This window comes from Micromys minutus (genome assembly GCF_963924665.1).
Source record: "Micromys minutus genome assembly, chromosome: 32".
NCBI classification, from domain to species: Eukaryota; Metazoa; Chordata; class Mammalia; order Rodentia; family Muridae; genus Micromys; species Micromys minutus.
Window position 1 is genome coordinate 16831300 of NC_137967.1, and position 15142 is coordinate 16846441.

General features: G+C 50.2%; 1 protein-coding gene across 1 annotated transcript; it reads right to left on the reverse strand.

Moving 5' to 3' along the window:
• Positions 1-65: 65 nt before the first annotated feature.
• Positions 66-9010, reverse strand: HIPK4 (homeodomain interacting protein kinase 4). Its single transcript, XM_080909090.1, has 4 exons — positions 8531-9010; positions 3210-3566; positions 1956-2801; positions 66-1094 (listed from the first exon to the last, which is right to left on the reverse strand). Exons 1-4 carry the CDS (start codon positions 8993-8995, stop codon positions 915-917), a joined length of 1848 nt encoding a protein of 615 aa, XP_080765216.1. The 5' UTR covers positions 8996-9010; the 3' UTR covers positions 66-914.
• Positions 9011-15142: the final 6132 nt, after the last annotated feature.

Here is a 15142-nt window from a genome sequence, read left to right on the forward strand (position 1 = left end):
CGAATGCCACCGCTGTTGGGGGTGGGGATGGGGGGGTGGGCAGGTGACAGCTGGACTAACATTTCTGAACACCAGAGCATGCGCGTATGCGAACAACGTAGCATGTGCGAGGTCTGAATTTCTTCCCACCACTGCGTTCACTCCAGCATGCCCAGTCCATTGCAGACCAAGAGGACTAAGCCAAGGGTGCTTAGCAAACTCAAATGGATACTCGTCCAACAAAGAGAACGTCCTGAGGGCAGATTCCCAAGGAGCCAGGCCCTTGCCTCCTCCGCCCACTCCTCACCTCCCCCTTCCGACTCCCCCCCACCCCACACACACTCCCATTTTGAGACAAGGTCTCACCATAAGCCCAGACTGGCCTTATGCTTGTAATTCTCCTGCCTCAGTCTCCTGAGTGCTTGGAATTACAAACCCACTCCACGGTCCCAGGTTTAATTTAGTGTATATAAGGAACAGGTTACTGTGTCCACTACAGCTTTTCCCTCCCAGTGGCTGGGCCTCTGGCTTTTCTCCCGCAGCGTGGGAGAAGTGGGCCCTGGGTGCTGGCTTGGCCCAACATGGGCGGTGCAGGTTAGCCAGTGGTAACAGGCAGGAGCAGGGTTTGGAACAGTTATTTATTGAAATACACAGAGGCAGGCAGGCCCGGGCACTGTCATGGCCAGTAGGATGCAGCCCCTTCCCGACTCACTGGCCTCAGGGCCTCGGGCCAGACCCTGACAACCTCCAACGTTTAGGGTGGGATACGGGCATGTGCCAGGGCAGGGAAATAGGAACATTCTGGATTTCTATTTTTTTCTGTAAGAATAATCTGTAGGTTCAGATGATGGCTCTAAGGTGCCATTTCAGATTAAAAAGGGGGGACGCCAGCCCAGCTAGCTCAGACCCCGTGAAACATTAGGGGTGAGCCCCCATCAGTGGTGCCCTCCAACATGCTGCAGAAAGCTGGTGGTCCTGGGTGGTCCGTGTGGGTGGGGGTGGCGAGCTGGAAGCCCTTGACCTCGAGACCCCCGGATGCCCTCTAGGGTCCATTCTGGCTCGCTTAGCCACTCTCCAGGACAGCTGCTGGGATCGAAGGGCTCAGGGCCTGACCTCTGTGGAGGGGAAGAGAAGAGAGCATTAGCAAGAGTTACGGGTACCTGCTGAGGTGTGTACCTGTCTACTGGGAGGGGTGAGCAGGTATGAAGGCCCTCACTCCCTTCGTAGGCCTTTCCATGTTACAATAAGGTATTAGGGAAGAAAGCCTGGGCAGACCAGGCCAATGCTCTGCCTCTGGACCACGCCCCCAGCCCCTCACTGGAGGATCCTAGGCAGGGGCTCTACCACCGAGCCACGCCCCCAGCCCCTCACTGGGGGATTCTAGGCAGGGGCTCTACCACCGAGCCACGCCCCCAGCCCCTCATTGGAGGATTCTAGGCAGGGGCTCTACAACTGAGCCACGTCTCCTAGCACCATACTGAGGAGACTCTAGGCAGGGGCTCTACCACTAAATTATATTCCCAGTCCCACTGGTATGCACTTTGTGTACCACTGAGAGTCCCCTATTACTGTAGAACTAATCTGTAGCACTATTGGTGGGGAGGGAATGTTACTGTTTGCTTTTTGAGATAGGGTCTCGTTTTGGCCCAAACTAGACTTGACCTTGGGATGACCCTCCTGTTTCATCTTCCTGTGATTACAGATAATGTACCTTACCAACCCAGCATCTCACCCATTTCTTAACAAGCCCTTTACTAGGTGTCTGTTTTCTGTCCCATCCTTAATTACAGTTAGTATAAGCCTTGTCCAGTCCTGAGGGTATTGATGTGTGCTGAGCCTTGTCCCCTTGTGCAGGAAGTCAGTGTTTACTGAATCTTAGGCCTGTGTTGAGGTGACAAATGCTGTCCCTCTAGGAAGCACCGCCCTGTCACCGCTATCGATTAAGCTCTGGGTGCCAGTCTGTGCACCCCACTTACCACAGCATCCACTGGCCTGTCTTTGATGCTGGGCCCATCGCCTTCCCGTTGTGGGATGACAGACAGCTCTGTGGAGGTCGGGCGGCCTTCTCCTTCTTCCCAGCCACTGCCCCGACAGGACCCAGCATCCTCAGGTGAGGCCTGGCTCAGCCGAATGAGGTTGCTGAAGTTGGAGTCAGATTTGGAGCCCACCGGGGCCTTGCGGGTCTTGTGGCGGCCAGTCAAGCGGCTGCCATAGAAGGCCAGGATAGGCTCCGCGCCTGAGTCGGGGACTCGATGGCTGGTACTGGCTACTTTGAGTGGAGCCAGCATGTCAGAGACCATGTCGGCCCGTGTGTCGCTCCACAGCCCCCGCCTGGCCTCCTGCAGACTCAGGTCATCTAGCTGGTCGATGGCTCTCTGCATTCCCGGAGCCTTGTCCTCCCTGAAGAAGGAGCCACCGGCGGGCACACCGCCCAGGCTTGCAGTCTCCTCCTCCTCAGCCAGGCGGTAGTAAGGAGGCCCATCCTCTGCGCTGGCTATGACAGGTGGGGGTGGCTTGCCATCCACCTGCAGGGACAGCCGACAGCCTCGAACTGACAGCTGGTAGTAGCGGGTGGCCTCGTGGGCGCTCCGCAGCTGCTGCATGGACACGAAGGGGTGGCGCAGGGCCGCGCTGGGACTGATGCGTTCGTGCGACTCCCACGTGAGCATGCGCTTGATCAGTTCCACCATGCTCTTGAGGTCTGCGTGTTCCGCCAGCGCCTCCCGGTCTGGAAAACTCAGCCGGCTCACAGCCCCGCCATTCACCGTCTCAATCTGGTCCAGGGATTTGAGCATGTACTTGCGGCGCTCCAGTGGACGTACCTGGTGGGGCATGGATCTAGACTCAGGGCTCTCAAAATCACCCGTTGGGGGAGCCAAGTAGGATTCCCCCTGTTCTGCCCATGGTCTAACTGGAAGCCCTCTTGCTGTTTCAATTCTCCAATCTTTCCCCTTGTACCAGATTCTGGTTTTCTAATCCATAGCTGTCCCAATGCTGTAGGGAGGATATGTGACCTAACTCAGGCTCCATACTTCTCCTAGACCTTCAGTCCACCCAGAGACATGGCTGTGACCTTCAGTTTGGCTGTCCTACCAGATTTATGGGCCTACCCCAGTCTGACAACCAACTCTTTAAGTTTCTGGTCCTCCCCGGGGTCTAAACCTATATTGTTCATGATATAGTATTACCAACACCCCCACCCCAGCAAAGACTGTCTCCTCCCCTCATACCTTGGTCTCAGCTAGGTAGTCAGCAGAGGACTTCAGCTGCCAGGGGTTGGTGGCATCAGGGTGGGGGTTACGCTTGAAGAAGTGGTGAGCCTTGCGGGCCGCATGCAGCAGATGGGGCTTGGGCAAGCCCTGGGTCTCACAGATGTAGCGCACCTGGTCATATTCATTGTTGCCTGGGTAGAGAGGCCAGCCCAGGTGGAGCTCGGCCATGACACAGCCCAGAGACCACACGTCCACCTTCTCACAGAAGGGCAGCCCCAACAGGATCTCTGGGGCCCTGTAGAAGCGGGACTGGATGTAAGGCTCCTTCACGTAGCGCACCTCACTGAATATGCTGGCCGAGCCAAAGTCAATCACCTGTGGAGGGCAGAGGGTAGGCACGCGGGACAGGCGGGTTGGTGACATGCTGGAGCTGATAAACTAGGCTTGTCTCCTGTGACTGCCTGGCTCTGGACCTTCCACGCTTCCTTTCTTAGGAATGTCCCTGTGTCTGTCCTCTAGCTATTGCGTCTGGGTTAGGTGTCTCTGTGCTTGAACTTGTGCCTATAATGGTTGGGACCCTCCCCCCGCCTGCAGTACACAGGACACAGTAGGCAAGTATTCTCCCATAGCCCCTACCCTTTGTGGGTTGGTTAGTTTTGAGACAGGGTCCCATGTAGCCCAGGCTGGCTTCAACCTGGTTATGTAGCCAAGGATGCCCTTGAACTTCTGTCCTTTCTCCAAGGGCTGGGATTGCAGCAATACATCACCACATGCAGCTTCCAGCTGATTTTGACATCTTATCACACACTATATATTTCACTTCTGTGTTGTTGGGGAGTTATATGCATATGTGTGCATGTGTAGGATCAATCCTCTATCTTCCTCTTCCACTGTAACCTTAGTTTTTGAGGCGAGGTCTCTCCATGTACTTGAAACTCACTATTTTGGCAAGATGGCTGGGCCCCTGAACCCTCAGGAGCCTCTTGTCTTCCTTTACAACCCCTCAGCCCTGAGATTATCAAGGCAATCCCAGCTTTTACGGGGTTGCTAGGGATCTGAATTTAGGATCTTCTGCTTGTGAGCAGCAAGCACTTAACCAAGTGGGCCTGAGAGATGGCCCAGTGGTTAGGACCATTCGCTGCTCTTGCAGGGAATCCAGGTTTGGTTCCCAGCAGCCACGGGACACTTGTCTGTAACCCTAGTTCCAGAGATCAAAGCCCTCTGGCCTCTTGGAACAGCACACATCCACACACAGGCCTCACACATAAAAATAAAATAAGTGAGAATAATAGAATTCCGGTCCCCTTGTATTACATTCAAGGCTTTGTCTCTAGAGGCCCGGGATCTAGTGCTCGGCACATTGTAGGGTCCAGGAAAGAACGAATGATAAATGAGTAGGCGTTTTAGACCAATCAATATTTTCCTCCTTTGATTTGTGTGTCTGTCTTCCATGGTTCCGGAGACTGAACTTTAGGCCTCATGTCTATGAGGTAAATATTCTAACATTCTGCTACTGAGCTGGGCTCCCAACTTTTTTTGGGAGGGGGCGGGGGTAAGAAATTGTTTAGCTTTATTTTTATTCTAATTGTGTGTTTGTGTGCCCTCAAGAATTTGCACACATGAGTGTTGGAATCCTCTGAGACCAAATTAACCAGATGGCCCTGGAGGTCCTGAAATTGCAGGTCTTTGTGGACTGTCTAGTGTGCATGTCTAGTGTGGGTGCTGGGAAACAGCGTGGGTCCTCCGCAAGAGCAGTCTGGGGAGTTAAGCCTCTTTCTAGCCAGCTCCCGGCCTTTTCAAAACGTATTTAGGTAGGTAGTGTTTAGGTGTTTTGTTTTGTTTTGCTTTGTTTCGCTTTGTTTTGAGACAGCCCTGGCTATCCTACAAATCACTCTGCAGACCAGGCTGGCCTTGACTCACAGAGACCTGCCTGCCTCTGGCTCCTGAGTGCTGCGGGTAAAGGTGCTGCCATCCTTCCTGGCATTGTTTGGTCTTTTGAGATAAGGTTCCAAGTCTCCCAGACTAGCTTCATACTCCGTGTGTAGTCTAGGGTGGCTTTGAACTCCCGACCCTCCAGACTCCACATGTCAAGCCTGTCTCATCATCTCCACCACTCCACCAACCCACCTTTCCTGGCGTCCACCACCACTCTGGGCCTTTACTTTTATATATATATAGTTGGCCTAGAATTCATAGATCCACCTGCCTCTCTGACTCTCTGTCTCTCCAACTGTCTCTTCAGCTAATCCCTTATCTCCCAGTGTCTCTGTCTTTGTTTCTGGGTCATGGACTTTAACGTTAGCACCCTGAAAGCCAAGTCCTCTAGGGCCTTCCCCACCAGACTGTCAGCACTCTCTGAAAGCCTTCACCCTGGTACAGTCTTAATCCATGGGCCATAGCAGGAGCCTGTCTTCCCCCTGGCCACCAGGTGGCGCTCTGCCAATTTCACTGTGACTCCCTGTGATTCAAAGCTTCCCTCTCTGCCTTGCCTTTAGCCAGCCCCTCACCTCCGTGCGCACAAGGCAATCATGAAATAGTTATTAGTCCGGATTCAGCACCCCCTAGGCTTCAGCGACTCCGAGGTTTGATTCAGTGTTTGTGGGGTTCCTTCATTCTGAAAGCATTGGAGGGGTGCCAGTGACCCTCAGGTGCTGTGTGAGCCCTGTTAGGTCTACAGAGATCTCTTCCTCTTGGCTCACTGTCCTTCCATCCCTCGGGGCAGAAATACCCATCTCTTCCTATCTCTGTGTCTCTAACATTCAGTGGGGTACTGGGGAGGCACAGTATGGGCAGCTTTGGTCCAGCCCCGCCCTTGGGTGCTGCTCCCAGCTTGGTCACCACCAGAGTCTTGCTGACAGAGAAGCAGGCAGAGGAGTCTGAGCTCTGATGGAGGAGGCACGGAGGAGTGTCTAGTGAGGCCCAGACGGGTTCAGCAGAAGTGGGAAGAGGCCTTAGGTGCCCACCCAGGGACAGGAACAGAGGGGACAGGAACAGAGGGTCGAACAACCGAGCTTGCGTTTGTCTGGACCAGCAGGCTCTGGTTCAAGCTGAGTCCTCTCTACCTCACTCACATTTTTTTTTTTTTTAAAGACAGGGTCTCAAGTAGTGCCGAGAGACCTGGGAAGTGCAGGCTAGCCTTGAACTTGTTTCACAGCCAAGGATGACCTTGAATTTTTTACAAAGATTTGTTCATTTATTTTATCTATATGAGTACACTGTAGCTGTCTTCAGACACACCAGAAGTGGGCATCAGATCCCCTTACAGATAGTTATGAGCCCCATGTGGCTGCTGGGATTTGAACTCAGGACCTCTAGAAGAGCAGTCAGTGCTCTTAACCACTAAGCCAGCCCCCAACCTTGAATTTTTAATCTGTCTACCTCCACCTGTGCAGTGCTCTACCCAGCTCTCCCTCATGCTTTTCCCTTTTTAAACTTAATTTAAACTTTAACTAATTTAAGTAGTACCCTTTTTAAACTTTAATTTAGTGAGGGGGATACGCAAACACAATGGTATACGTGTAGCGGTCAAAGGATGGCTTCTGAGTGTCAATTCTCTGCTCTCCCATGTGGGTTCTGGCTACTGAACTCAAGTTCTTTAGGTTTGGCTGCAAACACCTTTACTGGCTGAGCCAACTTGCTGGCCCTTCTTTTTCTAAGTGTGTGTGTGTGTGTGTGCATGTGTGTTCATGTGTGTATGTGTGTGTACATGTGTGTGTGCATGTGTGTGTATGAATGTGCACATATGTGTCACTACACATGCATCGGCTGTCTTCTAACACTCTCTACTTTATATACCTGAGATGAGATCCCGCCCCTAGACTAGCTGGCCAGCAAGCTCCAGGAACCCTCCTGTCTCTACCTCCCCTACATGGATATTACAGGTGTCAGCACACGGCTGCCTTTTTATGGGGCTGCTAGGGGTCTGAGCTGAGGTCCTCACACTTGTTCAGCAGGGACCTTACGGCCAGAGCATCTCCCCAGCCCCTCTCTCTCACACCATGAAGCCCATCAACCAATTCTGTTGTCACTGGCTCTAAAAATCTGCCCGGAATCCACAAATATCCCAGCTACATCTTTTACCTGGGACTCCCACTTGGAGCATCCCATCTGTCTTCCTGGTCCTACTTGCCCCCCAAAATGAGCACTAAGTCAGAGCACATCCCTCTGCTCCGAATCTGACTTTGATTTCATTGTTCGGGAGGCAGAGGCAAGAGGATCTTCCATGAGTTTGAAGCCTGCCTGGTCTACATAGCAAGTTCAAGGCAAGCCAGGGATACATTGTGAAACCATGGGTATACATAATACCTACCACAGACACACACACACACACACACACACACACACACACACACATATATATAATATGCATATATTATATATACCATATATATACATATACACACACACACATATATATATACATATGTGCCATATATGTGTGTGTTTTTTTTTCCAAAGTAGAGCCAGTCTTGACTGTGCCGATGAGGATTTGTACAGCCCCACCCCTACCTCCTTGACATCAAATCCTCCCTCTTTGCCCCCCATGATTCTGCTTCTTCTCCACAGAACTCCCTTGCGTGTTGCTAGAATACTTAAACACGCTCCTACCTCAGAGCCTTTGTACAGGCTGCTCCTTCTACCTGGAAACTCTTCCCTTCTTCCGTGGCTTCTCACGACTTCCCTGTCCACCACTTCCCCTGTCTGATCAGCTCCCCACATCCCCTCTCTCCTGTTTCCTCTGCTCTCCCATCCACAACACACCGCACTCCTTACCCTGCTACTGTTTCCCCAACTAGAATGCCAGCTCCATGGGGCCCAGACCTGAGCCAGAAGAGGAAACCCGAATAGAGACTCCAGAGCCTGGAGGGGAAACACCGGAAGACCTCCAGCCTTCCATAGAAAGAACCTCAGAGATGAGATGGAGAAGCCAGGTGTGGTGATGAATACGTAATCCCGATACTTGGGAGGGGGAAACCCATTGAAATTCCAGACTAGTCTGGACTCCATGAGATCCAGCCTTCAAAAAACCAAAACACAGCAAAGCGAGCTGGCTGTGGTGACTTAGGTGATTAGCACTCAGGCAGTGGAAGCAGGGAGGTCCTGAGTTCAAGTCATCCTTATAAGGCAAGTTCAAGGCCAGCCTGTGCCACACCGACCCTGACTCAAAAACAAAACGAAAGAAAAAAAGAATCGGGATGGGATATAGAAGACGGCCAGACAGGACCAAAGAGGGGCAGCCTTGGGATCCAGGGACACTCGGGGCACTGACTAGGGAGAGCCATGTGTTAGCGGAGCACCCCGGGACTAAGCGAAGCCGTTTCCCAGACAGCCTCACTCACCTTCACCCTGAAGGGGCAGCGGGTTTGGTCTACCAACATAATGTTTTCAGGCTTGAGGTCAGCGTGGATGATGGCCAACTCTTTGAGCCGGGCCAGCGCTCTTAGTACCTGCAGAGTGACAGTGCGGATATGCCTGGCAGGAAGGGGTGCGAAGTTGTTCTCTTTCTGGAACTCAAAGAGGTTTTGCTCCAATAGCTCGAAGACCAGGTAGAACTTGAGGGCATCGTGGAAGAACTCAAGGAAGCGGATGACATGAGCCTCGTCGGGGTCCAGGCCTCGTACACAGCGCAGCAGCTTCAGCTCATTCTTGATGATACGACTTCGGTACGCATCGTTCTTCAGGATCTTGATGGCCACCATTTCACCCGTACTCCGACGCCAGCCCTTGGCCACCTCTCCAAAAGTGCCCTTGCCCAGTACTTCAATGATGTCGTAACAGTCAGTCTCTGACTGGATGGTGGCCATGGTGCCGTGGCTGCCAGTGACCACTCTGCCTTTACTTCTGAACAACTGGCTTGGTTGCCTAGACCTCCCACCCTGATGATCACCCCTAGCTAGCCCTCCTAGCGGGGGAAAGATAACCACACTCCTGTCTCTCCCTATGAGTTCAGCCCCTGTCTCTCTGACACCCCTTGACCCCCTTGGCCACACGGTGAGTCTACCAGGGGCTGCACCCCTCCCCCAAAGCCCTCTTGGCTTGGGATGAGGGGGCTCAGGCCCCCCTGAATGGGTTCCAGCGTTGCTGAGTGGCTTTGATTCTGTTGTTAGAGACCTGAGTCCCAGGCTGGAATGGAGGGGGTGGGGTGCCAGGCTGGGACCCCTCCCCCCACCCGCTGGCAGAATCCTGGAGGAGCTGAGGGTGGACCCAGAGGGATGTTAATGGTTGACCTTGAGTGTTCAGAAATGGGACGTGTGAGAATGAGGAGACTGTGTGTGTGTGTGTGTGTGTGTGTGTGTGTGTGTGTGTGTGTGTGTGTAAGCATGGAAAGGATGTATAGATAAAATAAGATTCAGATCATAAGAGGCACTGAATGCAGGCTAAAAAGTTTGAACCAGACACTGGGGAGCCATCAGACACGAAGAAAGGCAAAATTTAGAAGGCAAGAAAGGAGGCAAAGGCAGGACCCAGGCGGATGAGACTGGTAGAGTTCAGGCACTGATGGGTGAGACCCTCCTAAGGCAGGAGGGCAGGCTGAGGTACCAAAAATATTAGGGAGGGAAGAAACCATGAGTCCCTGAGAAGGTGACATGGACAAGGGACAGTAGGTGCGAGAAGACACTGAGATCAGGTTCAGGAAAAAGATATTAAACAAAAGGCAAAACATCTCTGTGATGGTTTGCATATGCTTGGCCCAGGGAGTGGCACTATTAGAAGGTGTGGCCTTATTGGAGGAAGTGTGTCACTCTGGGGGTGGGCTTGGAGACACTCCTCCTAGCTACCTGAGGATGCTTAGTCTGCTGATGGCTTCCTTTGGATGAAGATGTAGAACTCTCAGCTCCTCCTGCACCATGCCTGCCTGGATACTGCCATGTTCTTGTCTTGATAATAATGGACTGAACCTCTGAACCTGTAAGCCAGCCTCAATTAAATGTTGTTATTTATAAGACTTGCCTTGGTCATGGTGTCTGTTCACAGTAGTAAAACCCTAACTAAGACAGAAGTTGGTACCAGGGACTGGGGTATTGCTGTGATAGGCCTAACCATGCTTTTGTTTGGAAGAATGTGGATTTTGGGACTTTGGATTTAGAAAGCTGTGGAAGACTTTAAATGGGACTTAATGGGCTATCCTAGTAAGAATATAGAAGACTTTATTACTGAGAGTGATTTGAAATGTGCTAACTTGGATCAAGCGGTTCCAGTGAAGAATTTCAGTATGTGGCCAATAGACTGTTTTTGTAGTATTTTGGTGAAGAACGTGGCTACCTTTTGCCCTTGTCCAAAGAGTCTGCCTGAGTTTAAGATGAAGAGATGTAGATTAATTGCTTTGAAAAAGGAAGTCTCAAAACAGCCTGGTGTAAATTCTGTTGTGTGGTTACTAAGGCTCACCCTTATGAAGAGGATTTTAATGAAAAGGAGCAAGTTGAGAAAGGAAAGATACAAAATATATGGTTCCAGTATTAAAGGGACACCACAAAGTGAAATAAAGCTAAATTCTGTGTTCAAGAATTTTAAATTGAATTAAGGAAGTAAGGACCTTGGGGGCAAGAACTCACCTAGCTAAATTAGCTCCAGGCAACTTAGCACAAACCTTTAATCCCAGGAGACTGGCATACAGATCTCTAAATTCAAGGCCAGCCTAGAACAGAGCAAGTTCTAGGTGAAGAAAAACTTAAATCCAGGTGTGGTGGCACAACCTTTAATCCCAGGAGAACAGTTTACAGTTCTCTAAATTCAAGGTCAATCTACAGAGAAAGATCCAGGACAGCCAAACTTAGGCAGGCAAGGAGTTAGAAAAGAGGATCTAGTGGGGTGGTGTTCTAGCTCCTGTAAACAGCAGAACTTGGCAGCTTTGGCCATGTGGCTCTGGCCTTATATTTAAGAGGAGAAGGAGAACACTGGGACAATTGATGCTGGTCAGCTGGAGCTAAGAAATTAGTGGTGATTAAGAAGAGACCAGCATCACTGAGGTGAAATCTTCTGGGAAGTGTTTTCTGAGAACGCAAAGAAGCTGTGCTCCAGAGATAGCCAAGGCTGTACCTCATGCTGCAGCTGGACTTGGTGATATGTAAGGATCACCCAGGTGGTACTGGTTTTGAAGGCATGAAGGTGTCATAAAGAACAGCTGAGGCTTGGGACTGTGAGAGGCCATGGAAGGCCATTGGTGAAAGTGCAGCCTAAGTTGTAGTTGATAATCCAGGATTGAAGGGGTCATGCAAAAGAATTGAGGCTTGACACCATGAAGGGAGCCTATGAGAGGCTATTGGTGAAGTCTAGTTGCAATGGAAGACCTCAGTATATTGGCGATGCCAGTACCAGGGGATGATCACCAAGAACAACAGCAAAGGTGTAGTGGGTCAACCTGAGCTTGAAGTGCTACAGAGGGCAGAGCTGGAGAACTGAAGCCAGCCCTTGGAGGAGCTCAGAAGATCATGTGTGGGTCCCAGACATTGAAATGAGAAGCTGTAACATTGAAGCTGCCTTACAGACTCCAAGATGTTTGAGATGCCAGAGCCATAGGCTGCCTTCTGAGGAAAGCTGCTAATGGAGTGGAACCAGCCCAAGGGAAAGAAGTTTGTTGCAGTCAACAAAGATGAAAAAAGAGTTGAAGACCTGAACACTGCTTTGACATTAAGAGTAAAGATGGCAGAATTGGGAGTTTGCCCAGCTGGTTGCCTGTCTTAATTCAGGGATTACAGTTAAGTGATTGAATGGATCTCAGAAGAGACTTTGAACTTTGGACTTTTAATATTGTTGATACTGCTATAGACTATGGGGACTTTGGAAGTTGAACTAAATGTACTTTTTATTATGCTATGTTTAGGTATGGCCCCCATAGACTCACTCATGTGTTTGAACAAGCCTATGGGGGCCAGGGAGTGGAATGTGATGGTTTGCATATGCTTGGCCCAAGGAGTGGCACTAGTAGAAGGTGTGGCCTTGTTGGAGGAAGTGAGTCACTCTGGGGGTGGGCTTGGAGACCTTTCTCCTAGCTACCTGAGGATGCTCAGTGTGTCCCTGGCTTCCTTTGGATGAAGATGTAGAACTCTCAGCTCCTCCTGCACCATGCCTGCCTGGATGCTGCCATGTTCTTGTCTTGATGATAATGGACTGAACCTCTGAACCTGTAAGCCAGCCTCAATTAAATGTTGTTATTTATAAGACTTGCCTTGGTCATGGTATCTGTTCGCAGCAGTAAAACCCAAACTAAGACAATCTCCATTTCTTTCTGTCTTGGTTTTTTTCTTCTATATGTTTTCTATTCACTTTTCTATTCATTTCTATATATGGTTTGGTTTGATTTAGTTTTAAGTCAGGGTCTTATTGTATAGCCCTGGCTGGCCTGGAACACACAGAGATCCACCTGCCTCTTCCTCCCAAGTACTGGATGCAACCAACCACACCTGGCCGTTTTTTTTTTTTTTTAATTTTTTAAAATTTAATTAATTTATTTACTTTATTCACTTCACATCCTGCTCACTGCCCCACTCCCAGGCCATTTAAAAGAAAACTTTCCTGTCCTTCTTTCCTGTCCTTTCTGCTTTAGATTTGTTTACTGTGTTATTTTACGTGTATAGTGTTCACCTGTATGTATGTATGTATATATGTATGTATGTATGTATGTATATGTACCAAGTGCCCGCAAAGGTCAGAAGAGGACATCTTATCCCCTGTGACTAGATGGTTATGAGCTTCAAAGTGGGTGCTGGAAATCCAGTGGGTCCTCTGCAAGAGCAAAGACTGGTTTTTTTGTTGTTGTTGTTTTGTTCTTTTGTGTGTGTGTGTGTGTGTGTGTGTGTGTGTGTGTCTTTCTTCTGAGACAGGGTTTCTCTGTGTAGCGTTGGCTGTCTTGGAACTCTGTAGCCCTGGCTGACCTGGAACTCACAGAGCTCTGCCTGCCTCTACCTCCTGACTGCTGGGGTTAAAGGTGAGCACAAACACTGCTCAGCAGGGCCAGAGAGACGGCTCAGTGGTTAGAGCACTGACTGCTCTTCCTGTCCTGAGTTCAAATCCCAGCAATCACATGGTGGCTCACAACCATCTGTAATGGGCTCTGACGCCCTCTTCTGGTGTGTCTGAAGACAGCTGAAGTGTACTTATATAATAAATATGTTTTTTTTTTTTAATTTAGAGTGTGTATGCATTAGTCAGTCATTTGGGAGCCAGAGACTCTCAGGCAGGATAGGAACCGCCACACACACATCTCTAGTATATGGTACATGGCGTCATCACCAGAAGCTTCAGCAGTGGCTAGATCCCCCAGAGAAATGGAGGGATGTCTGGGAGTTGTCAGCTCTAATACTAGGTATGGCAACCATAGATGATTAGGCAGTTTGTCAGGCAGCAGTGGCACATGCCCTTAATCCAGGCACTCGGGAGTTGGCTGCAGGTGGATCACTGTGAGTTCAAGGCCAGCCTGGTCTACAGAGTTCCAAGACATCCAGGGCTGAAAAGCCCTCTCTTGAAATGAAAAACCTAATAAATAATAATAATAACAATAATAATAAATAATCGTAATAAAAGCTTAACATTTTGGTGAGAAGTCGGAAGGGAAAGATAGTCAGGGGAAGTGTTGGGATTCTGTAAACCCCGCCCCTCAATTACCTAGCAACAGCCAGGTATGCCCCACCCCTCAATTACCCAGCAGTGGCCAGGTATGCTCCGCCCCAGTGACCTGACACTATAAAAGGAGCTGCTTAACCCCTCCTCTCTCTCTTGCTCTTGGGCTCTTGCAGCCTTGCTCTCCCACTCCTACCCCTCCTCTTCCCTTTCTCTTCCCCCCCTCTCTCCCACGTGCTCATGACCAGCCTCTACTCCTCTACTTCCCTCTCTCTCTCTCTCTCTCTCTCTCTGCCTCTACCACCCTCTTCACTCTCCCATGACCTAAATAAACTCTATTCTGTTGTGTGGCTGGTCCCTCAGGGGGAAGGGATTCCCAACATGGGCCCCCCAGAGGCATCCCCCTTGCCCTCAGGCCTCGCCGCACCTCCATGGGCCATATGCCCCCCACTCTCTTCATCCTTCCCCTAACATTGGTGCCCCGTGACTTTCCTTTCAGTGACTTTTCCTTTCATTGGTGCCCCATCATCTTTTCCTTACAGGAAAGCCGAGGAAAGCTTGCTGTCAGTGAACAACAGCAATAGTGTGTGTGTGTGTGTGTGTATGTGTGTGTATAAAGAGTGTCAGTACCCATGAGAAAAGACTTGGGACTAACCTTGGAGCCCCAGGAGCTGAGGCCCAAGGTGTTGGCTGCTCTGAAGCCTGGGGCCTGATCCTAAAGTATTTGAAGCTGAGGCTCTAAAACCTCAATTCCAAAGAAAGAACCAGGAGGAGCCTCGTCGGGTGGAGCCCTAAGTGCACAGGACAGTCAAACCAGAAAGACAGGAGAGCGAGCATGAAACCTAGCTTGGTGGCCTTAGTGGCATAAATCTGTGACCCTAGCTGGTCTCAGAAGGCTGAGGCAGGAGGATTGAAAACAACTGAAAGGGAATTTACTTTATCTACAGAGTGAGATTGAAGCCAGCTCCGGGAACTTAGTGAAACGAGATTAAAAGTTACGTGGTCAAGATGTAGCTCTGTTGGCAGAGTTACTTGTCTGGCATGGCTGAGGCTGAATTCCCAGCACTATGTAAAACCAGGCATGGTGGCACATTCCTCCAAGCCCAGCTCTTGGGAGGGAGAAGAAAAAATGGAGATCATCCATGGCTACATACTTTGAAATCTGTCTGGGTTATATGAGACTGTTTCCAAAAAAGAAACGAAAAACAAAGAAGCCAAGAGGGTAGGGGGAGATAGCAATTAGGAGCACTGGGCTGCTCTTCCAGAAGACCTGGATACAGCCTAGTACCCACATGGTGGTTCACAAGCATTCGGTCCACAGGCACAAGGCATACATACAGTGCACAGACAAAACGCTCATATACATGAAATACTAAATTACAAATGTTTTTAAA

Coding starts and splice junctions, on each gene's coding strand:
- HIPK4 (XM_080909090.1), bottom strand. CDS start 8,995: ATGGCCACCATCCAGTCAGAGACTGACTGTTACGACATCATTGAAGTA. Junction 3,567..8,530: donor GCTGCCCCTTCAGGGTGAAG/GTGAGTGAGGCT, acceptor TGCCCTCCACAG/GTGATTGACTTTGGCTCGGC. Junction 2,802..3,209: donor ACTACCTAGCTGAGACCAAG/GTATGAGGGGAG, acceptor ATGCCCCACCAG/GTACGTCCACTGGAGCGCCG.